The sequence below is a fragment of the Fulmarus glacialis genome, unplaced genomic scaffold, assembly GCF_000690835.1.
Source record: "Fulmarus glacialis isolate BGI_N327 unplaced genomic scaffold, ASM69083v1 scaffold10040, whole genome shotgun sequence".
In the NCBI taxonomy this organism is placed as follows: domain Eukaryota; kingdom Metazoa; phylum Chordata; class Aves; order Procellariiformes; family Procellariidae; genus Fulmarus; species Fulmarus glacialis.
This window is the reverse complement of record NW_009185794.1, coordinates 19461-46105: the sequence shown is the minus strand read 5'-3', so window position 1 is coordinate 46105 and position 26645 is coordinate 19461. Positions and strand designations below refer to the sequence as shown.

Here is a 26645-nt window from a genome sequence, read left to right as displayed (position 1 = left end):
CCTTTTTTCTTTTTCCTTTTCTTTTTCCTTTTCCTTTTTGCTTGCCTTTTCCTTTTCCCTTTCCTTTTCCCTTTTCCTTTTTGCTTTCCTTTTCCTTTTTTCACTTTTCCTTTTTCCTTTTCCTTTTTGCTTTCTTTTTCTTTTCTTTCCTTTTCCTTTTCCCTTTCCCTTTCCTTTTCCTTTTTTTCCTTTTCCTTTTCCCTTTCCTTTTCCTTTTCCTCTTTTCCTTTTCCATTTTCCTTTTTTGCTTTCTTTTTCCCTTTCCCTTTGTTCTTTCAAACAATTTAAACCACAACCCTTCAGGTGTGGGGCAGTGCTTGGTCACAGCAGCATCCCAAGCGCTAAGGCGGGGGTTTGGGAGCCAGGACTCCCCTCGGGCTGCCCATCCCAGGGGGGAGCTGCCCCATTCAGGTCACCCCACGGCAGCAAGGAAAGGCTCCGTCAGCACCGAGAAAAGCCTGAGATCTATTTATTTGTTTGTTTATCAGGCCAGGAGGAGGGTTGGGGGAGGCTCAGCTCTGCTCCTCACCAGGGATTTGTGCTGGCACCGGGGCAGGGTCCTCGGGGCCCCTGGTCTGTGAAGCGGGCCAGTGTTCGCCCCTGTTTCCGCAGCCCCCGCGTGCACGGGGGATAGGGCTGAGTCAGACCCGGCACCAGCCACAAAACCGGGGTCCCTTCCCTGCTCCCCTCAGGCCTGCGGCTGCCGAGTGCCACCTGAGGGACAAAGGCTTACGGCACGAAGTGGGATGAATTCACCAGTGCTCATAGGCGACCGAATAAAAGAAAAGCAATAAGCTAGAAAATCCTGACCTTTTCTTGCCCATGTCCAAACTCCTTACAACAGCATGAGTTAGCGAAATAAAATAGGCTCTCTCCTCCCCTTCCCCGAAAAAGGGAGATGGCAAATTTTTTTTTTAGAGCCTGAATTGTGCTGGATGTTAATGACTTTTGAAAGACAGCCAAAACCTAACACTTCAGGCTTAGGATTTTTCTCTCCCGGAGGCATCAAGCAGCCCCTGCCCTGGAAGCAGCTTTCCTGCTGCACGCACTGTGCTGGCCGTGCACGATCCTCCAAAGCTCCTTCCCCCAAGGAGCTCCAGCAGGAGGGATGCACGGGGAGACTTCGAAATGGCAGTTCTGGACCCTTCGCCTTGGGTGACTGAGAATTTACAGGCTCTTTGGCAAGCTAGATTTGCAAATGAGAAAGGACAACAGGGTCTCATGCCTGGAGAACAGGGAGCCCTCGGCTTTGTGGGGAGCAGGGAAGGCTGGCAGGGGAGGCGGGTGGAAAAGGCTCCAGCAGGAGGGATGCACGGGGAGACTTCGAAATGGCAGTTCTGGACCCTTCGCCTTGGGTGACTGAGAATTTACAGGCTCTTTGGCAAGCTAGATTTGCAAATGAGAAAGGACAACAGGGTCTCATGCCTGGAGAACAGGGAGCCCTCGGCTTTGTGGGGAGCAGGGAAGGCTGGCAGGGGAGGCGGGTGGAAAAGGGCAGGTGATTGCAAATGAGAAAGGACAACAGGGTCTCACGCCTGGAGAAGAGGGAGCCCTCGGCTTTGCGGGGAGCAGGGAGGGCTGGCAGGCGAGGCGGGTGGAAAAAGGCAGGTGAAATTCCTTCCTGGAATTTTGCTTTGCTTTGTGTCAAAAGAAATGCACCAAAAACCCCCAAACCAAAACACACAGTTCAACCCGATTAATGCTTTTCTAAGGGGAGCTGCATGGAGGAGCAGCCCCTGCCCACACCGTTATCACTTGCTCAGCTCAAATAAGGTCTGAGGCGCTTAGTTTTAATTGCCATTTCAAGAGAGGAGCATTGGCCAGGAAAGGCAGTTTTCCCACTGCCTCCCTGGGCACAGCACAGCAGAACAGCCAAAGGCACCTTCTTGTACGATGTCTTTTCAAGGGCTTTCCTATTTAGTAACGTCCAGAGCAGCAGTAAGCCAGTCCATTATAATTATGCACTGGCATAAAAATATTGGCCACATGTTAAAACTTGAAGTAGGTCAGGCAGCCATCTGGTCTTGCTGACAGACCTCCATAACCATAGTTAAAGAAAGATTTTCGTTTTAGAAACCTTACAGCTTGGATAAAATCTGAAAGACCAACCATAAATGGGTGTTTCAGCTACTGCCCCACTCCAGGGGTTAGAAAAACCACAGCCTGACATTTATTGGCTCCTGTTTTAAAAATAGCTAAAGCTTTGTCTACTTCTAATGAAAAAAAAATTTAATTCCCCAAACATGATTGTCTCAGCCTCCCACCCAAGGAGTCAGTGAGTGGTGGGGGCAGCCAAGGAGCCCATCTCCTCCATGCCATATGGCTCGCTCACCCCTGGAATGGGCAGCGTCAAAGCCGTGTATGGGCAGCTCCGTAGATCAGCATGCTTATTCTTGAACAAAAAAAAAAATTATTGTACCTTTATATTATTAAATTTCAGTTATAAAAACCCCAACCCTCACAACCCCAAGAGCAGCTGCATCCACCGAATTAAAACAGAGCAGTGCAGCTGAATGATCACCTTTAACAAGAGTCCCTCTCCCCAAGCCCCCACTGCACCCCGGGGAGCAGAGCGGCCCTCACCAGGCACACCACAGCACGGCCTGAAGAGCTCAGCCTGACTGGGACGACCAGGATTTAGGGGCAGTTTTGTTGCTCGGGGCGCTGTGCCTGCACTAGGACCACTCGGGTTCTCCCAGGACAGTACGTGCTCAGCCTGGGGATGCAGTCAGCCATTTGTTCTGCCAGAAAGCCTTTGGCAGGGCCACTGGGTAAAAGGAAATAAGCAGCTGGAAAAAGAGAAGTTATTGCACTTGCTAGTTCAGGTGGCCGGACACATTTCAGCCTGCACAGGGGCAAGTGCACCCATGCTGTGCTAAGCTCGCCAGTGCAATCCTTCTAGATAATACACATAATACACTCCACAAGGGATGCTGCTGCAATCAGCTGAACTGCTGAGGTTGAAGCTCCCTTTCAAACTGTGATAAAAGAATATAAAATCATCATATAATCCATAAAAGCAACCATTTTCTTTTTAGGGCTACCTGAAGACTTTTTAAGCACAGTATTTTTCATTCCTTTTGTGTATTCACAGACTAGTAAAAAAAACTGTGTACGTGTACTGTGGGGAAGATAGGATTTTATGTGACAGGGAAGTGCCCAGCAGAGGCCGTTTTCCTTCTAAAACCACGTTTCCTCATACCTTGTACCTGCTCAGGTTTCTACTCCCCAAGACAGACTGCTTTGCTGAAACTTCTCCACAGTGGCAGGGGGCTGAAGCGTCCCCCAGAACAGCATTGCCCAAGAACAGCTTGGCAGACTTGAATTCAGCACATAAAATAACAGGGAAGCTTTGCATCAGATGAATGAAACAGAGGCTGACCCTTTTTTCCAAACAGTTCACATTTATTGATAACAATAAAAAAATCTTTTAAAGACTATCTGTATTTTATTACCAAGAATGAGGTATTATGTATACAAAACATTTACAGAATTCGATATGCAGTTCATGAGTACAGACAGGAAAGTGCAGAAGGACACTGATAACAGGAAAAAAGCCAACGGAAGAGTCATTGGCTGAGAGAAGGAAGAAGAGCAATAATATCACACAAAGAAAGACCAGGGTATGGGAAATTAATTAGTCAGACTGCAGTGATCAAGTCATATTGCCACAGCACTTTGCTTGGAGGAGGATTAACTATTGTTTTTCTGGAATTTTATCTCCCCAGCTGTTTGTGCTGTCATGTGCTTTGAGCTCTAAAAGATGTGTTATGATTAACAGCAGGAAAAACCCAAAATGCCACTTTTGAGCCAGCTCAAGTGAAAAAAAAAAAATAGATCTTCTGACTTGAAAAGTGACTGCAACTCAAAAAGGTCTACAAAGCCAGACACCTCTGGACACATGTGGAGTGTTGAATGAAGCAGTTTCTTTACAGTTGTCAGCAAAATCGCCATCTGAGAGAGAGAGAGAGAGAGAGAAAGAAAAAGAAAGAAAGAAAGGGGACCATCTTCAACCCTTACAGCCTGGCAAATGGAAAGTGACATTTGCGAAGAGCCACAAGTGTCATTAAGTTAACCTCACTGTGCCTCCTGCTGCACTAGCTCTCTGCGCCTGGGAATACTGGTTCCAGCATGTCAAGAATCAAACCACTTCTTCAGCCCGCTTGGTTCCTCCTAGGCAGACAGCTCGTATGAGCAGCCCGAGAGCCACAGTGTGCGGCTGTCTGCTGTGCAGACGCTGGGTGGGGAGCTGCTTGATACCAAAGCGGTGTCAAGACAAAATAGACAAAAAAGACAAAATAGACCAGTTTGGTTCAGTTTGAGGAGACTGGTCTCTCAGCACCTCTAAATCTGTTATTAAAATACTTTGTCAGCTCTGTCTGCCACGTTCCACAGCCAGAATTGGTCCGCAGGAGAGGTGCTCCTAGCTAGAGGTTAGTAACCTGCCTCTCAGAAGATTTGCAGTCATAAGAAAGATTTATACTGAATTCAGAACCAGCTTTCCTCAGGCAGGGCATCCAATATCTTAAGTGAGTTCTGCTTTGAAAGTGCAAGACCTCCGCAAGCTTCTCTACCACTTACCCACAACAGTGCTGCCCGCCCAAGACTTAACAGAGCCTATCTGGTTTTCTAGTAGGGACTGCAGCCAGCACAGTAGCTCCTTTTTGCCTGGATAGGTAGTTTAGCTCTAAGAGGGTGAGGAAAGACCAGGCAGGGTCTAACTATGGAAATCCTGCTGGATTTCAGACTGAAATCTTCTCTGCTCCACTGCCAGGTATGTTCTGTAGTTGTCTGCTGACAGCCCTTTGCTCAGCACTTCAGTCTTTTGTGCCTTTTGCTGTGCGTGGAAGAGAGGGCTCGAAGTGGAAGAATACCTGAACAGACTTTAAATAAAAGAGTTCAAGTAGGATTGCTTGGGCCTGGGTAGAATAGGGATGAAATCCAAAATGGCAGTTCACCACTGGCAGTAGCAATTGTGAAAATGGTCGAGCAGGCACTGCTTAGAGCATCTTCTACTGTTATCACTTAAGAGCGAAGATCCCTGTGCTCCCTGCCTACATTAAAGCTTTTGCTGCTCAGGACTAAAGCACTGTCCCTGTGCTCCCTGCCTACATTAAAGCTTCTGCTGCTCAGGACTAAAGCGCTCTATTTCTGACATACACAGGGAAGGATAGGAGGCAAGAGGGATTGAAAAGTACACAGGAAGGATGTAAGCCATACCTCCTTTAGACTGATTTAAGAAGCAAGCTTAAGCTCTGCATGAATTCCTGATAAGAACAGGAAGTCTCAGTAAAAATCAATTCACGTGGAGTGTACTAAGGAAGTGAAGCTCCAGCGCAGAGCTGGGAACCAACTCTGGATCAGCCCAGCGTGACACAGTGAGGGAGAGCCTGCTCTCTGCCTCTCTCTCCACAGTGCTTCAAGCACAAATCCAAGGAAAGAATGAAATGATTTAACCCATCAAGACCCAGAGCTCAAATTCCCCAAAAATGTGCTCATACAAAAGGTATTAGTGTTTACAGCCTGGCCACAGCTCTGTGGGCATGCTTTGAAAAAAACGGACTCACAAAGTCAAGTATCCAGCAACTGCTTTTCTTTGTCTCGGACATCGCTTAGTGGCAATGGGAGAACAATTTGCAGCACTGGGAGATCACAGGGGATTTCTTAAGATGGCAAGGAATGTCCTGACAGGAGACTTGCAGTTGATCTCTAATGCACTCTGGAGCATTTTTGGTAGGGTTTTTCTCTTTTTTTTGCTTTTTAACATTTACACAATTAAAAAAATTATTCTTAACTGATGCACTGGTTATTTTTCCTTTCAGTGAGAGCCCTTGTGTTCAGAGTTAGGATCTGTGCAAGCACGCTTGCAAAAGTATTTATGGCTGAGTTAGGAAAAAGGGTTAAAGTTGAGACAAGCTGTTGGATCTAACAAGGACCAAAACCACTAAGTTTAAAATTCAAACAGCTACTTTACTATCTATAAAAGGCTTTTGTGGGGTGGGGTTTTTTGCGCAATTGCCAGTTGAATATGCTGTATTGCAGTCAGCTGCCACAGGCGAGGGTCCAGCCATCTCATCCATTTGCTTTTCGTCTGTGGTGGCACTACCTGGAAATCATGGAGCTGGAATGGGACTGGCTAGAAGAGGTGGTGGCAGCACTGAGCTGGGAGAATCCGCTGTGGCTTGATTCAAGGCTGGTCATAGATCCCCTGCAATAGAAAACAAAGTAGTTTTAAGCTTCAGATTTTGCTTTCTGCTATATATCTATATTGTATTTGTTTGCACACTGAATAAAAAGCAAGTAACGGTTTTGGTGCAGATACTCAAAAGCTTTTCTGCCTTACCACGTAAGATAATGGGGACACCAAACACCTTGCAAAAAACAGATGCTGTTCAAAGAGACTGAGAACTAGTTTCAGTCAAGTATATCAACTGTCAGGCAAATGAACTGACTCAATTCCATTCTGAGTTGCACCCATTTCTACATGACAACCTGCCAAGCCCAACAACTCACACAATGCTTTCAAAGCTGAGCAAAGTGACCAATGATCATTACAATGAGATAACTAATTAGCCCCCTTTATACATTAGTTGGCTCCAGTGCCAGTACTGGCTGAATTTTTTTTTTTTTGAGGCCTAAGAAAACACAAGGCCTCACAATTTACTTGTATTTAAATGAACCTGACACTGGCTTGATCATCTAAGTATCAGAAAGATTTGGTATCAGCTGATCTTCATGAACCTTGGCCAGACATACCTGAAGTCTTCAGATCCTATTACTTCTGTATAGTACATCACTTTACATTTGTGAGAGGAGACCTGTAGAGATGCTAGTACATCATCCACACGAGGCAGGTTGGTTGTAGCACAGGCAGGCATGCTATGAAATTTCCACTGGAGAATATAGAAGCCAGGCCACCTGGTCACATGCGATCCCTGGAAGCAGCCGCAGTAAAAACTGAAAATTAACTTTGTTAACACAAAGATTTGTAGGCTTGAAATTTGTTTTCCAAGCTTGGAAAACTGCCTACATGCCCAGAATTTTTTCCCCAATATTGGCAAATATTTCAGCTCCTCAGCCAACTGGCAGTGCTGGTCAAGTCTCCCCACACAGCATACTTATAAAAGTTATGATAGAACGCCAGCAGATCCTCCTGCTTTTTGACAGTGTCAACGGGTTAGGATTTAAATACCCTGAAAGGACAAAGTTCTTGTTTAAAACAATATACATTTTTTCCATTTAGTTTCATTAACGGCTGTTCTTTATGACAGCCTCACAGAAAGAGAAAGTGCAGTTCAAGAGGTCAATGCCCATATTTCCAGTTTAACACTTCCAATTAAATGACTTAAGGAGCTCCTTTTTCAAAGGCTGTTCAACTCTTATTTCAAGTTGAAAGGAATAGCAGTGGCAGACTGTGATTGTAAACATGCTGCATGTAATATCAAACTTGGTAATTAAAGGATAGGTTGCAAATGCCATAAAAAAACATGTCAGGAACCTTGGCCATAGCAAGCTCCTTAAGGTGCCTGTTAGAGGGACAAACACATAGAAGCTCAGTCTTAATTTCCAGACTTCTCTCGTTACTGAGGTAAGACACTATGATATTCTTCAAACACAGACTGTTTGCTTCAGAAAATAATGGTCAAAATTACAGCACAAAACACATCTTGCTGCTTTCTGGATATGCACTACGTTCTAAGTGGCTTCCCTATAATTCTTGCTGATCAATCTCAATCACTATTAGCCTGATGCTACTTCCCCTCACAGTAGATCCCATGTAAATACTATCCCCGTTCCCTGCAGCATGCAGCTAGGAACAGAAGCTGAAATGTCGGCCAAAAGCAAGCAGACAGTCCAGAGCTGAATCACTACTCAGTCATCAGTAACGACTGTGAATTAGCTAGCTTCCATCTGCTCCCGCACTAGGATTCGGCAGTCTTACCTGCACACTCTCCCCTTCTTTGCAGATAAGGGGAGACTCCACCATACTGTAATCACGCCCCAATTGCCAGACTTTGTCTATCAACTGGACGTTGTTCCCACCAGGAGATGTAATACTGTGAGCTCCCAGAGAATCCTTTTTAGGAGGCTGTGGGGCTCTTTTGGAATGAAAGATGTTAAAAACAATGTCGCCCTTGCACACGTCAAAATCCCATGTGATCACAGATGAGGCATCCACAATCTGAATGAGAACCTGAGACAGCAGAAAAGTCGTATTAGACAATAGTAATTTGCTCAGTAAAGACAGAAACTCTTACCAGAAAAGACGACAAAGCCCAGAGGTTTTGTTGCTGGGCTTAATTTAGACTTTTAAAAAGGCAGTGTAGATACAAATTCTGTCATGATGGAGTGTCCTTATTTTAACACACGACTTTCAGAAGCTCTCAAGTAGCTTCTGGGAATATCGTTTGTCTTTGCTTAGAAGGACACTGCTTTGAATAGATGAAAAACAGTGATATTCTCTAAATGGCAACACGATGATACCAGGAACGGTCACAAACTTCAGCTACTAAAGCATCATTATGCACCAGAACTATAGAAGAACAAGGTGGAAGCATGGCAACTAAATAATTAAGTTCTAAACCATTTTCAGTTCAAAAGACAGTGTCCAGAGCAGAGGGTTGAGATGAAAGAAAGGAAGGGTAGGCTGCAACCGTACCTCATGCGGAGCTCCTTTGAAGACACTTGCAGACTGGTAGATTGTTTCAGTCCAAAGCTTTATGTCTTCATTTTCCAACTCTTCTGCTGTCCGGTAAAGGGACTTGGGAACCAGCCCACCCTCTGGTACTTCACACTAAAAGCATAAACAGCCATTAAGAAGTATCCCCTCTGTACATCCGCGCCCCGTCATGCTCTCTGCCTGCTAGCTTCAGAAACCAAAACTGACATTCAGCAAGTACTCTGAAGAATAAGATATGAACAGAGTTTGAAAGTCATTTTATTGCTTGTACATCATACATACATAAATTTATTTTACAATGATCTGGTTTAGGTGAGTTTGCAGAACTAGACGCCGGAGGAACAGATCTTGTATATACACAACAGCTACCACCACAGAAAATGACTGTGCAAATGCTATAGTTATCACTCATACTGCCCTATACTGAAGACAGACGTGAGCCACTTAAGAATCCTGAGGAAAGTGGCAATAGCGACTCAGTCTAAAAAATATAGCCTACAGACACCTGAAGGAACTGGGGTAGCTAAATTTAAGGATGAAGGATGGTGAGGAGATACAGTAAGTTTCTGAACAGGTAAAAGGATATTGCAGTCAGGAAGGTAACAGTTTTCAAGTTACAACTGTCTTGACAGCTCAGTACCAGAACCGATTACACAACTTCCCTAAGCAATCATCTCTTTTAAGAAGTCTCTAGTAATGAAGTTAAACAACTATCTGATCAGGAATAGGTTCCATAGAAGTGTTTGGGGCAGTAAAGTGTTTGATAACTGAATTACAAATGAGAATTGAAAGGATCTTTGAGAAGTCATTTTTGTTCAAATATCCAAAAGTAAAGAAGAGAAAAGAGACTATCCCTGTCTGACCAGCAGGAAGTATTGTAGCAATTTGCTTTCTGGTAACATTGACTTTTGCTTACTTAAGCAGTGCATCTTGCCAGCATCTCAAGGTCCAAATTAGATAGCACAAACTCTCTCCACTGAAAGCTACTGCTGCAGCAAAAAGCAGCCCACTGAAGATAAACACATGCTCTAATCCAACACGTCTAACAGTACGTCATTATAATTTGAGACTATTTGAACAGACCTAGATGAATTTTCAAGAATGGTACAGAAATTAATCTAGAAAGTGTAAGTGTACAGTGGCTTAAAAAGCAAGCCTGAAATTAAATTTTAACACAGCTGAGTTCAGGAAAAAAAAAATTATCTAAGTGTTACTGCGATGGAGACTCCAGAAAATGCCTGAGTTGCACTCCTACACCTCAGACACACCAGTGAGCCTGTGTTGTCAAAAACATTACAGAGAAAACAAACCTTACAGTATCATTGAGATGTTAAAACGACAGATTTGATTGACACCCATAGTCTAGGCAGAAAGCAGCTACTAAGGCACAAGACAAGGGACTGAGAAATTACAGTATCCTGCAGTAAAACAATTTTGTTTGTTTGTTGTGGTCAACGCGCATATTGCACTAGAAGACCTGGCTGTTCGTTAAGCCCTGCTAGCAGACTGCTATCAGATGTGCCACATATTTCCTTGGGCTCCCTACGGTATCAGCTAGTTCCTTTAGGTGATGCAGACTCTTCTGATTAGCCGATGTGACAGCTCTTGCTCAGTGCTGCGCTACCATGTCTGCTTGAACTTGACAGGTAACAGAGACTATGGCTTTTAACCATGCCTGGCTACTTTGGTAAGTTATTTGATATTCATTGTAAAGAAGTATTGTACTTCTCTTTTTAAAGTGGATCCGGAAGAAAACACTAAGCCTGGAATCCTACATCATAGCTCCCGCCTCCAAACCACATTAGGAATCATTCTGTGCTTGTAGGCTTCTTTGTTTAGAGGCGCGAGGGAATAAAAAACCCACAAATAAGTTGCTATATGCACTAGTTTATATTCATACCATGCACTCTCCACCAAGAAAATCGGGGATAATTTCTTTATCGATGTAATCCAGCAGTCCCCCAGGACCCTGGTAGTCATTTCCAGCATAAATAAGGAATTTCTTTCTAGTGTTGTCATCAATGAATGGACTAACCTACAATCAAAGAAAAACAGAATAGATTACGCTCCCACATTTTTCTTCAGTCAATTTTGAAGGAATCAGTTTGATCGCATTAAGTGTTACCATCCTTGTTATGCAAAGTTCGCACTATAAAGAAGCTAAATTAACCAACTATGTAAGCAAGTTCTCAGGTAGTGTTTTTAAATCCACTCCAGGAATCCTATAAAAGAGTTGTTTCCAAATGGTAACACTTCCTGCTTATAAAGCCTGATTTCTAAAGTGCTTTTACAAACTACAAGTGTGTAGCAGTGTACTGAGAGAGCTGAGGAATGCCTTGAATTACAAACATACCAGTGTCCAAAGAACTGGGAATACTCGAGGTGCTCTTAGGATTAGAAGACGACCCAAAGTCTCAGGGTAGTTAGCTTCAACCACCTCAATGATTCTTAGCAATGCTTTGACACCAGGTCTCCATAAATGCCGCATGTTCAAGCCTTCTAGATCAACTAGACAGGTCCAAGAGCTGAATTTGAGAAAAACAAAAAGAAAAACAAAAATCTCAGTGGTATCAAAACTCTCCTTTCTTATGCAAGTGTCCAATGGACTGAAATGCGTGGACCCCACTGCATGTTTTGGCTTCTTCTATTTTACCTCCTTGCTTTGCGCTACACTGGAGTTTAAGATCCTTAGAACGGAAATGTCTTAGAGTGGGCCAAGCACAGTTATAGAGTATGTGCAAAGATCACTTAGCACATCATGTGTACTCCCCCACAGACATTTCAGACTCCAGGTGAAGGTTAATATGAAGCCAAAAAAGATCCTGTCAACAGCCAGCCCAAATATCAAACCATTGCTTCTACTGGGAAATCAATTAATTGGCCATGCTGCCATGAAGGAATTTAACATTCAGGGTGCAGATTTCCTACTAACACAGAACATTACAGTGCCATTACACGTCAAAGCTAATTCTGTTGTCAGATCTCAGAGAGGGAAGCTTTTTCTACAGGAAGAGGTATGTTCTTAATTCTAAAGACTGAGCTTCAGCGTATGCTTTAGTTACTTTCCAAGTTCAGGTCTCACCCTGGGCATGAATTCAAGATTTACAGCTGTGCTGCACCAGCTAGCATCCATGAAATTATGCATAAGGCTTCTGTGAAACAGCAAACACTTCTTTGTTTCACTTTACATGTTTAATATGTAGTCCTTTAGGATTACTTCTACCAATGAAGATCCAGTAGGCAGCACAATTTCATAGTTATACACATGAAATCCATCTCTTGGATTTGACCTCCCACTGAGAGCCAGGACAGCAAGTTCTTTAACAGGGAAAAGATAAGCAGACATACTACGCATCCCTGAACCTTCACAGATTAAGGAAAGGAGTCAGAAATTGAAAAGAGTCCAAGAAACACTGTTTCTTTTCAGGGCCAGTCCTGCATTCATTCCACACCCTTAAATCCATTTTGCAGTTAACACTTTCATAAGTGACGCCTACAATGACTTAAAGATGGGATAGCAAGCCATTTTTGACTGAACCTCACATGAAGTCATGCCAGCACTTGGAAAACTAGACCCCAGTTTTCACAGGAGCCTCATGACCTTATCTTGGATCAGGAGTTGAGTAACCACGTATAATAAATAGAGAATGCAAACAAGAACTGAGTGTAATGAGCCTTGATATGGACTATGGATAAACAAGTGACATGAAAACAATACCTGAAGCTACCGGAAAGGTTATCCATGACATCATCGTGGCCTGATTTTTTTGGCAGCCTGTACCAATGTCAGTCTATAGAATCCCCCAGAAACAGAAGTGGGAGTTAGGCTGCATTGCTTTGCAGACATCCAACAGTAGAAGAAGGTAGAAGCATAACACCCTCCGTGTAGAACCATTACGAGCAATGACACCGAGACTGCTGGAGCGGGCATTGTGTTTCCCTCAGGCTTGACCATGCAGATTCACTCTAGCGATAACTGGGCAGGCTCTCAGTTAACTGTAACTGTACTGATATCTACATGCGAGACGCACAGCCTACCCTTTGCTTGTTCCATTTAATAAACTTTGCTCAGCAGCACCACATTGCCTGATGTTCCCCCCACGCACACTGTAAAACCAGGTAATTCCCAAAGAGCAGATCCACTTCTTGTATTTTTACCTTATTGGCCTGCCAAATACTTTTGTATTCTCCTCACATCGCCTCAGTCCTTCTTCATTTATTGAAAGAACCTGTACAAGAAAACATGTTGTTCAGAGAAAACGCTCTTAAATTCAGTAGATGGGATAAAGAAAAAAAAATTTTTATATTCAAAGACCAATTAAAACTACCAGCTTAAACAAGCATAAACTTTTTTCCAAAGAATGAATTAGAAACCACTACCTTTACCCCATTGGTTGTTCTTGTTGAAAAATAAACATACCTTTCCATAAAAGCAGAAAAATGTAAACAAGACCCTCCTGAAAACCGAGACCCAGGAGTGATACAGACAAGAAGTCTCCCAACACTTCTGCCCCCTTTAAGCACTGATTTCCTATTTACTCAGAAATTAAAGCCCCTTTTTAAGTCATAGAAAGTAACCTTGAAACAGAACTAGGGCAAACAAACAAAATTTAGTATGTGCCTGGAAATGCCACTGGAAGAGGAAAAGTAAAATCCAGCCCCTGCTTCCAGTGTTACTATGGCTGTGACTGTCATTACTAGGAGTCAAAAAAACAATTATTGCAAACCTGGAATTCTGCCAGCTTTCCGCTTGGAAACTGAGCAGATCCATAATAACACAGTCTGAGTGATGCCTTTAGAGAAGGCAAAATTACAGGCAAGTACTTTTTCTTTAAAAATAAATTATTCTTATCCGGAGTACAGGCTTGACAAAATCTGAGCATGTCATTTTCCATTCTGTACAAATGCAGAGACTAAGTTTGAAGCACTGCACAAACTGCAGAAGAATCTGTGAAAATGCTAACCAATAACTATAGGAGCTGCCAAGAACTACGCCTTTCCGCCATCAGTTTGCAGTTGGAAAGAATGCAGAAGATCAGCTACCAGGAGCTTTCAGATGTATTCAAACCAAAAACAGACGGCCAGAGAGTACATCAAAATATCCAGAGTGATGAATGTTCTGGCAGAGGAGGAAATTTCTAAATGAAAATATCACATTGTTAGCAACTTGCTGGCTCCAAAAACACTTACGTATCGAAGCAAGGCCTCTTCCCCAAGAGCTCGCACTAAGCCTTTGGTATCCATCTGTCCCAATCTCAGCACATACAGCGGGCGTCCATCTGAATAACGAGAACAAATATACCAATATGACCATTATTTTTACAGCAATAGACAATTTGAGTGAGCTGGTTTTATGCTAAAAATCCACATGGAAAAAGCCATAGTCAGTTCAACTTTGTTGTACAGCTGCAAGAGGGAGAACCTGGAGCAAGACGGCAATATAAACTTTACCCTGTTCAGCTACACCAAGAGATTGCCTGTAAATGAACTGCAAAAGTTTAATGGAGACATCTTGATGCAAAAATAGCTCCCCTATCTGCAAGGAAAGTCCAAAGGACTTCAACAAGTACACTGGTATACACAAGATCTTGGTATACACAATTAAAGACACAGGACTAATTAGCTTCCAGGACAGCTAAGATACAGGAAAACCTTTAGCCCGTTAGTGTAACTGAAGAGTTGCAGTGAAGCCTGTTCGCCTTCTATGACACATGATGCCATACTGCTCTGGATAGCTTACAGCAACATTTCTGGAAAAGTAACTACACTGAGTTCTGGGAATTAATGAAACAAAGTGTTAACCCAGAGACTTGCTTTCTGCAGTATTTGCTGGAGTCACACCTTTCAGCTATGTCATCACATATTATGCGGAACTGGCACACAGCCTCACTTATGCAGGTTAAGCCTGGTGAGAACAGACTCTGTTCCAGAGATCAGCTTCACATGGACCCTCTGCATTTAAAGTCTTGCCTTTTCACCGTCATCTTGCTGCATACTGGGCATCCTGATACTGCCCAGGATACAAAGGCATTAAGCTTAACAACCGCATTGGCTGAATTTGAGAATCAAAAATTGCATTTCTGGCTCTTCATAATAGGAGTTAGTTGCCTGAAACAGCTTCCATCCTCCTCCCAAAGCTGTAATGCATTTTTCAAGCTTTGCTCTATCTATTCTAGTACACAAGCTAAATAAACAACTTAGAAAACTGAATATGCTAGGACATAAAATAAAAAAAAAAAAAAGCTTTCTACATAAAAATCTCCCTGAAGTCCCATTGTCTGTTCCCTCCAAGAACTGCAAAAAGAGGTATCAAATTATCATTAAGTCCTTTGGGACACAAGGAAAGAAACTGTCAAGATATGCTATTAAAAAAACCAAGCAAAACTGCAGAGTCAAGGCAAGTTATTTATTTGGCAAAGACACTACCCCCATGAAAGTTCAATCTTTTGTACTTTATCAGGTGGTCTAAAGAAAATGTTGTTTTAACATCAGCACACAATTACCTTGGAATGTATTGTTTAGCTTTTGAAACACTAAGCAAAAAGTGCTGTTAAGCTTCATAGCAGGTCTCCCTCCCTCACAGATGCACATGCATCCAAAACCAAACTAATAGTTTACTAACCCTGGTCCACCCAAATGACACATGAAGGAAAGTCTCAACTGACACTGCTGTATTATCACTGTATATTTTATATCCCATTAGAGCTTCGTGATTAAAAAAAATGACTGAAGCACTCTTGTCAAAATAAAAGCCACTTGGATGTACAGAAAACAGTGCCAATTGTAAACCAAAATAGTAACTTCTATTCTTTTGCGCTAATAGCTCATTCTAGACAACACGCTAAACCACTGTTGCCTTTGCTTTAGTGCTAAAAGCTATACAGAATTCAGCTAGCTTAAGTTTGGCACATTTAGCATATGTAGGAGGAAAGGAGCAATACCAGAAAAGAGGGTTTAAAAAAAGAACCTACCACTGTAAAATTTTAAATTATAGAGAATTGCTCAGTTTTGAAATTCTCTGTTTCCGTTATTGACAAACCCATGCTTTACTTGTGGGCGTGCTGCAAAAGAGACCAAAGGAACTGGAGGGGAAGGGAGGGGAGCATGAAGTTCACCACTAGACTGAAGAACTTCTCAGAAAAACATTGAACAACCCTTTGATGCATTCTGTACCTTTCTACTCACTGGCAGGAGCCAGTTTCATGCTATTGACAGAGGAAATCTTTGCAAAGCAAGGACAAGGAACTGACAGCAAGGGAGAACTTCTTCACAGGTCTTATTCTCTACAATCTTTACAAGCATATTCTCATTTTCCATTTTCTCCGTTTGAGGTCTGTCAAACCCAAAGCAGCAGGGGAAAGCTATTCAAGCTCTTCAGCTTTACAGTCATTAAACTTCTGCTGTGTCCACCCTGTCTCCTGGCCACTACTGCTGACAGCTTCCTGTCCTGCTTCATATGCTTCTTGTAACAGGAAGAGCTAGCAGAAACAATGGCGCCTAGCGGGGAAAAGACTAAATCAGAACGCAGATAGCTCACAGTAAGAGATTTCCTTATCTAAAACGCCCAGCTTGCCTCAAGCAACAAATTCCAAAACGTGTCATTTCTGTGTAATGTATTAGCAACAAGATCAGTGCACGATAAAGCAAGCGGAGGGATAGTGGAGCATGTCAGGCATAGTCATCCGTGTTCTAAAGATCTGGCCGTGGCTCACCATACAAAGGGAATTCAGCCAAAGCTTCTTCCCTTCTTAAATAAACCTGCTCTTTTTTCATGTTTTTGCAACATCCCACTTCTCATCACTAAGCTGATTGTAATGCCAACTAAGTATTCATTTATGCCATCAGCAGACTTATACAACATCAGAAATAAGTTGATTAGAAAAATACGCTTATTTACAAACATCTTTTAATCACTGAAAGACAATACTCAGCATTTGTGTGGCACCATTCTAAGCACCTCAGAGCACTACAGAAGTGCAATTAATAACTTTTTTAAGCTACTGGCAAAGCAGAGCTCTTTAGAGAGTTAAATATGTCGGTATTAGAAAGATGAGGACCCAGGAGTCTGTCTCCATCAACTAAGGAGCTGGCAACATCAATTTAAATGCTTTTAGTACATAACAACTGAGAAGTTCTAACCATCTTTCCAGTCACCTTTAGTTAACAGAGGGACAACTATCACCTTCAATTCAGAACATAAAAAGGCTGTTCCACATCCACCCTATAGAGCATACCTTTGTCATGGTGATGCCAGCCTCCTGCATAGTAATCTTGGAGTACCTGAGGAGGGTTCCAGGTGTCTAGAATATAGTCTACCTGGTGCTGCTTACGCCACGTCAGCGACTGACAAAGGATCTCTCTAGCTTTATCAATGTTGAAGTCCCGGGCACGCAGGAATCTTAAAATATGCTCATCCTTTGGGATCTATTAAAAAAAACAAACTCAATTTTGTATTCAAGGTTTGAAACAAGAACAAAAAAACAAACAACAGAAGCTGAAAAGCAGCTTCTTGCACCAATGCAAGAGGATGGTATGTAACACTGGAAGTTATTCAAGCAAATCAGTCTTTGCAACAAAAACATGAGCCCTGTCAGGTACTGCAGCTACCTTCATGTGAGAGATATAAAAGTTTCATGAACTCTAATGTAATTGTTTACACCTGTATGACCATACTAAGTCAGACCGATTTAAATGAATCTAGGGACAAAACACAGACTGTATTTCATTGCTAAGTAAAAGGAAGCTGAGACATACAGGCAAATCACAAGCCACTAGAAAACCCCAGCCTTGCTATCAGCAATTTCACTGGCCACATTGCTTCCCTTTCAGTACTGCACTTTGGGACATAGATTTGAGAATATGATGTTTGGCCAAAACAAACAAATGTAAAAATAAGGTTGTTCTAGACTTACAAAACTGATGTTATTCCCCTGTGCTGGTTTATTGACATTCTGAGAGGCAGTCACAGTAATCATTTAAGCACCTCAGCTGGCAAAGTCAGCTGGACAGTCACAATGAACTTCTATTGCCACTGTATAGACTTAATTTAGGTGCCCTGTTTTTGATCACGGAGGGCCACTTAACAGGAACAGTTAGCCACAGGAGGTGTGGCATGATGTTTCATCAGGTCCACCTTGCATATCACACATTCTGAGATAGAGCCACAAGAGACCAGCAGTAACTTACTTTGCCCTTGTGTGTCTCCTGGAGCCACTGTCTCAGTCGAATGAGGCAGCTTTCCTGCATTGGTGTCAAGTCACCCAGATACCGCTTGATGTAGTCTGCATCTAGCTTGTCTAAAAGGAGATGTACATGTGATTAGCGTGGTCCTGAACTGAGCTAGTCAAAGTAGCAAATGATCTTATATGCTGATCTGAGGCAGAGAAGCAGCTGCTCTGTGTTCTGTGCAGTCAGAATTGAATAAAGTTTCTTTGAATCAATGAAAAGATGAGCAAGGCAACATACAGAGTCATCATAATGGTAAACCAAGAAGATTAATTCTCCTTCTGCAACTAAGAAAGGAGTAAAACCAGACATTTATAAAAGCATTTTTCCAGTGTATTCAGATTTGTCAACCCACAGCACCATAGGGCTTGCTGCTTCTCGAAATACTTAGAGAATATTTGATCTAAATCTCCCAGTGCAAGAATTTTCCCAAATTCCCTTATTAACAGGGGAAGGAAGATACACCAGAAGACTGTGTCCAGGGAAGTTTCAGCCCTTTCCTCCCCTTTGTTCCTACCGTTATACCCATCCCTGAATTTCAGGGCAAGAAGTAGGCCATCCATTTGCAACCTAATGAATAGCAAAGTGAAGAGTTTTTCTACTTATATCTGATCTTCATTTACTAAAAATATCAGCTCGTAACAGCTATCCAAGCTACCCCACGTTACTGCTTTGCAAGCCTGCACTTTAACATGGTATGTTACCAAACGAAGAGCCAATGTGAAGATTTTCAGCTGCCCATGAGAAGCAGCACAGTGCTGAGAGCCTCTACAGTACAAAGAATCCCACTAAAACAAGTCAGACCACCATACCATCAGGCGTTCCTGCTGTGGGCTCGGAGGGGCTGCTTGAGGTGTTGAGGATCTCCTTATTGTTCAAGCCCTCCTTTGTGGCAGAGTCTGGTATATTAATGGCGGGTGAAACTGGTCGTCTTGAATGGGATGTGCTGCTCTCCAATTTACATGCAACAGGAGGAGTCCAACGAGGAACGAAAGTTATTCCTTCTTCCTCCATCTGCTTCAGGTAGTATTCTATTATTTCTTTTCCCTTTGAAAAGGAAAATCTACTTCAGCTACTAAAAACACCCATTTAGACACAGAAAGGATTGGGCTGAAAACCCAGTAAGTGGCCAGACCTCTCTAAAGACTCCACTTGAAAATACAGACCTACACACATGCTGCGCCAAGCTAGAGAGTAAACAGCCCAGTTTTTTGAGCAGAGCAGCCTGTTAGCAGCAGCTACATCGTCTTTTGGTAACTTAGAGCCAGGCGCTTCCTTCATGACTGCAAGCTCACCTTTTTAATATTGCTGGTGTACTGCTTCATGGCTATCTTTTCCACTGTGCTTTCGAAACCAAAAAAAGATTTTATATCCAGACTTGCTGACTGTTCAAAACAGGTCCAGTCTTCATTGTCAGGATGAACCTATTAGTTAAAAGGAGGTCATATAGTTTAGCTACCCATTTAGGTTTTTTTTCCTCACAATATTTGAAATGACCGTTTCTTGTTTTAGAGGTTCACGTAGTCAAAAACATTCAAGTGAAATTTGCAGTCTTTTGCTTCATTTGCAAAACATAGTTCCGAAAAGGTAACACTAAAGAACAAGAAGCTGAGAAGCCCTCCTACAGTCTCATGGCTAGCACAGCGCATTTTTTTCTTAACAAGGAGCAGGTAGAGAAGTACCAGTGCACAGCCAAGAGCCAAAGCACTAGCACATTTATGCAATTAACACTATCTCATTCTAGATATGGGCTGTGACTGTAGTGTATCTGTGGAACAGGGTAAAATACTCCACAGTGAACTTGCTGCTGCTGCTGCAGGTTAGACTGACAGACCAAGGCCAGCCAGCTTAAAGACTGCAGCAAGTACAGTGTAAGCATTTCCAAGCACTGCAGTCTAGACATGTTTGCAGACATACTGCAATAGATGGTTCCCTTCGTTGACCTACGAAGTACCTTAGTACTTTGTAGACTGAAAACTATTTTACTTTGATCTCCTATGCTAATGCTACAGAAAGAGGTGTAAACTTCTCATTCGGTTGACAGCTGAATAAGGCATCTTAGAGCACTCCCAAGCTTCTTCTTAGCTTATATCTTAGTTTGCTGAGAGATGATCCTGAAACAGAGATGTTACTACTCTGAAGGAAAGCTGTTTTCTAAACTTTCTTCAGCTAAAAAAGACTTGTCTAAGGAATTTCCAGGCTGGGCTCTGAATTCGTAGTTCTACAAACATCACAGAAGGCTGGATTTCTGAGCATGCAATTGTTCTGATGCCTTAAGGTTCCCCTCCCCCTCACAACATGCTAAAATTACTGGGAACAGTATCAACACTTTATAACAAGACAACTAGAGAAAAAAACATTTCCCTTCATTTGCTTCTTCTGCATTAGGGAATGGGGGTACAAGAATAGCTTGTATTGCCTAAATAAGTACAAATCATAATAATAACATTTAAGAATCTTCCTGTCCTTTCATAAATCCAATTATAAAATAACTTTAAGAATGAACTTTCAAAAACAATTTATTCTTGAATTAAAATTCTGCTTTTGTATTTACCTACTGATTTCTTGATCAAGTAGAGCAAGGGCAAGGAGAAGTGTTGTGTTTTGTACACATTTATCACATGCACTTTTCTGTATAGCATTTCCCCTGTTTAAACAGAGCTTTCACAAAAAAACTGCAGGTGGAAAAGTATTTTTAAATGTGCCTTGGAAATAATCGCAGAAATAATAAAAAAAAAATCAGATAGTGTCAAGTGGGTTTGACATCCAGTGACCTTTTAACCATGGTTCTGTACACAACAGAAGATGTTATCACCTGCACATAAAAAGAATGCTACAATACAAATAAATTGGTTACATTTGCTAGCTTTGATTTGACCTTTAACATCGATTTGAAGTTTTACTGCTACATGTGTGCTGTATGAGCCTATGAGTATTGGCTAAGCTATTCAGAAAAAAACATGACCAGAGCATAGCAGTAAGCATGCCACCAGACTCCTTCGTATCAGAAAACGTCTGCACTGAAGACCAAGAACAGCCACAATGGAAAGAATTAAAACATAGCTGACTCGAACATTTGTCTGAGCTGAGCAGAAGGCAAATAAGCCACACTGAACTTTCCTTTAACAGTTCTGTCAGGGTATCATCAGCCTTACCAAGCCCCACACTGCTATTACAGAGCACAGATTTGCCTAAAGAGAGCTGTCAAACACAGCAAATTATGTTGTGTTCTGCTCTCTGAGAAGATGCTCAAAGCAAGAGGGTGCCAAACTTGCTTCAGTTCTCCAAGCAAGTGTGTTACATTTAACACTAACAACAATTATCACTCATAGTGGTGTGTTAGTTATTTTTTCTTGCAAGGCAAAGGCCAAGAACAACTCAACTTCTGTGTATGAGTCCTGAAATCTAAACACTGACTTCACTCCATCTGTAGCACCACCAAGAGCCTGTTACTCACTGTGTAACAGCAGTGTTCGTTAATAATGACTCTATTAGAGAAGGTTTCATTGTAGGCTTCTATATGCAAAGTCCTCTCTCGCCTGTTCAAAGAATTCTTCTGGACAAAGTAGACATAATCCACTCCTGCAATCTGAGGAAGATGACATAGATTCCGTCAAGATACAACATTCATGTGAAAGGATATCCAAAAGTATAAGACAGGCACTTCAAACCTAATTACCTTTTTCAATAGCCGTGGTGCATCTATATCCAGCTTACAGCGCCGTTCAATCACATGGATAGCTTCATCCTCACTCTTGTATTCGTTTACAGTGTCACTGGCTACAAACATAGGGATCAGAGGACATGTAGGAAACCTTCTTTCATATGCCTATAAAGATGGAAAGAGAAGAAAACAAACTATCATCACAATTAATTCCTGAGGGTGTGCGTAGGGTTCCTTTGTTGACATCACCAGCATTTGGAGACACAATGCCCTTCACACCTTTCGTAGAAGGGATTGAGCCTTCCTGGAGTCCACATTATAGCTGAAAAAAGTCACAGTGCATTCCAAACAATCCATTTACTAATACATTCCTAATACAGCCCTTTCCAGGTAAAAATTTTTAAAACAACACACGAAATACCCCGTTTCTCCCCTCCCTCCAAAAAGGACATTGTTCATTATGTACAATGACAATCCTCTTGTCAGCAATAACAGGAAAATAAGACCCTCTAGTTCTAAAATACCACAAGACAAAACAATTACGTGTTGGATTAAAAAACCCACATGCTAATTATCGGTGTTTCACCAAGCTGTCTAGAGGATTTTCCATACAGCTCCCAAAGGTCTAACAAGAAACAGGCTTTGAAATGTTTTTAAGCTAATAGAGCTCTCAAGCTTCCTATGCACAGAGTATTATAATGATTTCACCGCAGTTTATCAGCTTACAATTTTGTCCAACAACATACAGTATGTCTTTCCAACACAGTGAGGCCATTTCATACTTTCGAAAATTTAAACGTTTTGCAATAATGCAGAGCTAGCAATAGCTTTGATTCTGGTTAAAGAATATAGTCATGTAAATAAGTTCATCTCTTGAATACTTGACATACACAGGGAAGATAGTATTAAATGAGACACACTTGGAAAGGATAGTTAAGAATCTGGGATCAGTAAAACAGGTAAGAGGAAAATGTGAGTTATCCCCATTAGTAAGCTTGTTGAATTTTAGTTTTAGAACCACCATGGCTGGACAATACAACACAACTGAGGACTTTTTTTTTTTTCCTTTTCTTTCGTAGTCACTAGTGTACCTCCACCTCTTTGGCTTTTTTTCCTCATGGGATTGCAGTAAAGCAACTAATTCTTTAGCCTTCTTTGCAAATTCTGAATTCTTTCATTTTTGCTATTATCAGAACCTAGTTGGCTTTGGTGAAAAGGTAGGATTTGCAAGGTGTCCCAGTGCAGAAGAAAACTTCAGTAACAAAGTAAATCTGAGAGCAGAACATGAAACAATTCTTTAAAAGAGCTAAAATACCCACTCTGTCCTTTTAAATAGTTTTAACTGCTCTCAATATAGCTGGGTTGCAGCACAGAAACAGCACCAACAGGGAGAGGGTGTGGAAGAAAACAAGCAGCAGCTGCAGAAAGTATGTAATGGTGGCACTGGAAGAGAAAAGGTCTTTTAATTCTCGCTTTATAAGAATAAAAATACTTAGTTTTAATGCAGTGTTACTATGGTGACAGTGGTGCAATGCACTAAAACAGTGTCAGCTTTTCTTCCCCTCGTGCATATTTTTAAACCATTTTTGCAGCATGATTGCCCTGAGTTCATAAAGCTCCTCTGTAACATACTAGAAGTACAATCAGTGAGTGAGTACACAGGCTCCTTTTTTCAAACTTTTCATTTGTGCACAGCTGGTTTTGTTTAAATTAAGAACAGAAATAATTTCTGGGTTCAGAGATGTCTGCACAATAGAAGGGACAGAGCATTAGTATTGTAACACAATAGCAAGCAGTGGGGGAAAAAACCTTTCACAGCTCCAAGAGAAAGGGAGGATGGGTCCTATTAGTATGGTATAGGAAGTTTCTTATTTCTTTTATGAGGCTTTTGTTGTTCTGGACAGAAGGCTGTACATTTCACAGTCGTTTAAGAATATCTCAGCCCTCTCACTGAATAAGTCTCAGCATTCTTTCTAAATTAATCCCTATTTTAACTATATTGACTGTAGTTAAATGTTGTCCTAAGTCAGAAAAAGAAAAGATTTCCAGAAGAAGCAGAATTGAGAAATACTTCTGGTTTTCAGATTGCTTCATTTAATATTTTTATTTTATTTTGAGGACCTTATGTTACAACAATTATTTTATAGCCTATAGAGAGAGAAGGGGAAGTAGATATCTAACATTTTTCTCACTATTTTAGAAGTATTTTTACTTTTGGATCACAATTAATTTTCCCCATCTGAGTAGGCTCCTCTATGCCAAGCCTTTGCAAGTCTCTTTCATTGCACATATTGATGCATTTCTCATCTTAGTCCTCAAAATGCTTCCCATTTGCCCTGTGAACACTTGCTAATTACAACATTACCTGCTCAGAAGTGTTTATTGAACTGTGAGCAAAAAAATGCCCAAAAAGAATTTGTTGTTCTGAATGGGAAGACTGAATTGAATGTGTTCAATTTGGCAGAGAACAAAATAATTATCTTGCCAAAAGTTGGCAAGCTCAATGCTTACAGCAACAAAGTACTTGAAGGTTTCAAAGAGATTAACAGCAACACAGGATTCTTTCTTCCCTAAAGAACTTGCACACAGGGTATTGAAAACTGTTCACAGTCACTTTTATTGGGCTCTTAAATTAGGCTGGTTTTATTTCTTTATGTACCATTGCCAATATGTTCTTGTAATGCATCATATTTCTCAGCACAGCCTTGTTTGAAGAAAAAGTTACTATAGTAAACCGTAGCCACATCAAAATATTCAATTTGATTTAAGCATAGCTGTCTCTTCCACATGTGGCAAACAGTCCTCTTTCACACTGCAGAGTAGGCAGGAAAAAGCTGCTAAAGACTATAGGACACTAAAAGATCTCGCTTCACCACCGACCAACACAGCACAGGAAGAAAACCTGTAATTTGTGGTACAACACAATAAGAGACACATGAGTCAAAGCAGCACATGCATCGCCAAGACTGGAGCTATTAGAAAAGCATGAGAAGATTAAAGAAAGATCAAATGCTGCTTTTTCTTGTCTAATAATAGAACTGAATGGATTTTTCTGCATTATTGGGGTGTTTTGAACCAGAAATTTTGTCTCAAGTCCAGCTTTGCAGACAGGAAATAACTGAACCGCAATACCCAATATTCCTTTAGCAGTCTGACAAAGCAGAGTATATTATAAGCTGCTCTACATTTTTCCTGTATGATAGGTCTTCTCTGTACAAATGAAATCATTAGATATTACACACCTCTCTTCTCCAGGTTTCAATTGTACTACATAGATACAATCACAAAAGACAATTAGTTCCTCAAAAGCAAAGCAGCTGCAGTAATCCTGATGGACTAAATGCAAGAGTGAAATGCTGTTGCTGTAGAACTAAACACATCTGAGAAGGGTGTTGCAAGGACATTACTTAATTTTATCATTTTATTCTGTCACATTTAAAAAATACGGTGTGTGGAGATTCTGATATGTAACACAAGTAAAAGCACAGGCGCGCTCATCCTTAAAACCTCTACAATCTGTGCTGGGCTTGACATGAAAAGTCGCAACACCTCTTCGGCTAAAAGAGACATCCATGTACAGACCTTTCAAAAAACCGATTAAGCCTGCAATTCTGTTGTTCCCTAATAATGTACTTTTACAATTTCCCACCAGCCTCTGGAACATTTGTGTACTCTGATATATTAGAAGGTGGCATTGTACATCAAGAAAAACACAGTATGGTGAAGCAGCTTGAACTTCAAATTTAATGGGCTCATTATATAAACCCTTAACTTTCTTAATGCATGTTAACAGTAAGAACACTGACAAGCATAATTTCAACCAAAATAGCACTGTATTAAAGCGTCTTTTCCAACTGCTTCCCTTAGCAACTTATGTTCAGAGTAGAGTCAAAATAACAGGATTTATTTTACTTTTATCTTTTCGAGTATTTCAGCTGTGTTTAAAGACATGAAAGCAATTCAAAAGTGAGACTATTTTAAACCCATTGCAGTCATTTTTGCATACCCAAGGGAATCATACTTGCTGCTGCTGCCCTTAGATTTTGGGATTCTAATATCAGCAATAACAGGATCCTTTCAAAATACCAGCTTTAGAACATGATTAAGGTATGACCCCAACCCAATTTTCAGGAGGACCAAAGATTCTGTTCTGGCTTTTTGCTTCTCAAACCATTCCTAGGGCTAATAAAATACCTTGATAATAATCCCTAGGCATGTCCTCAGTCCTCAGTGGAGAAAGTCGGTCATTTATGCAAATAAGTTACTCAGCTTCTCCGGCCAGATTAATATATTCCCAGTCTCCTGCCTTAAAGGATAGGGATTGTTCAGTATTTCCATTAGATGACTCAAAACTAATTTCTATGCTTACAAGAAGAAAAAAGATCTGACAAAACTTGCAAGCAATCTTACACTGTGCTGTTATTCTTATAGTAGCTGAATACTCCAAATAGAACTTCTAACCTAGTGAAATAAGTAGAAATTTTAGATCACCATTCAGAAAATGAAGCATATTGAATGCTTTCTTAATAGCTTAATTGCATGAAACAAGCTGTGAAGGGGTTTTATTTTTTAGATGTTTTCTGTTCAAAACTGCTAGAACAGTAACCTTCTAAGAGTAGCACAACATTCTTCAAGGACACCTCAAAACAACACATGAAGAGATTCATCCTGGCATTCAAAATCTAGTCTGCTGCATTTTGTGTGCGCCACATATAAACTTTAATTTCTGTCTGCAATACCTGACCATGTTTGGGTACTAATCTGCAAGTGCGTGCCAACATTCACCATGTTTCCTATCCACTTCAAGTATGTGGAATTTCTGAATTATTCCTAAATACACAAGAAACAAGAAGGGTCACTCAAGCAGGATGCTGCCCTAGCTTGACAGGCTGCATTCCAGCAGCTTGATTATTCCTGCATATCACTATATCCCCTTGCCTCCGCCCTGCATTAGAGCACTGTAGATCAATAGGAAAAACATTGACTCATGGGAGGCCAACCAAGAGGTTTCAAATTCTTGGCAGCTGCATTTGGAAAGAAAAAATTCTGATTAACTCTCACAAATCAGCAAATACC

The 26645-nt window shown here is 41.4% G+C and overlaps 1 protein-coding gene across 1 annotated transcript in view; it reads right to left on the bottom strand.

Annotated features, from left to right (window-relative positions):
* Positions 1–5531: 5531 nt before the first annotated feature.
* The window catches only part of SEC14L1 (SEC14-like 1 (S. cerevisiae)), a 39472-nt gene continuing 18358 nt past the window's right edge, over positions 5532–26645 (bottom strand). Inside the window, exons 2-15 of the mRNA XM_009578307.1 lie at positions 21585–21734; positions 21363–21494; positions 19201–19329; positions 18718–18952; positions 17867–17976; positions 16915–17104; positions 13871–13959; positions 12839–12909; positions 11034–11205; positions 10581–10715; positions 8660–8794; positions 7943–8194; positions 6757–6935; positions 5532–6208 (exon numbers count right to left, since the gene is read on the bottom strand). Coding sequence (XP_009576602.1) covers positions 6103–6208; positions 6757–6935; positions 7943–8194; positions 8660–8794; positions 10581–10715; positions 11034–11205; positions 12839–12909; positions 13871–13959; positions 16915–17104; positions 17867–17976; positions 18718–18952; positions 19201–19329; positions 21363–21494; positions 21585–21734 — 2085 coding nt within the window. The 3' untranslated portion in view covers positions 5532–6102. The remainder of the gene's footprint in view (positions 6209–6756; positions 6936–7942; positions 8195–8659; positions 8795–10580; positions 10716–11033; positions 11206–12838; positions 12910–13870; positions 13960–16914; positions 17105–17866; positions 17977–18717; positions 18953–19200; positions 19330–21362; positions 21495–21584; positions 21735–26645) is intronic.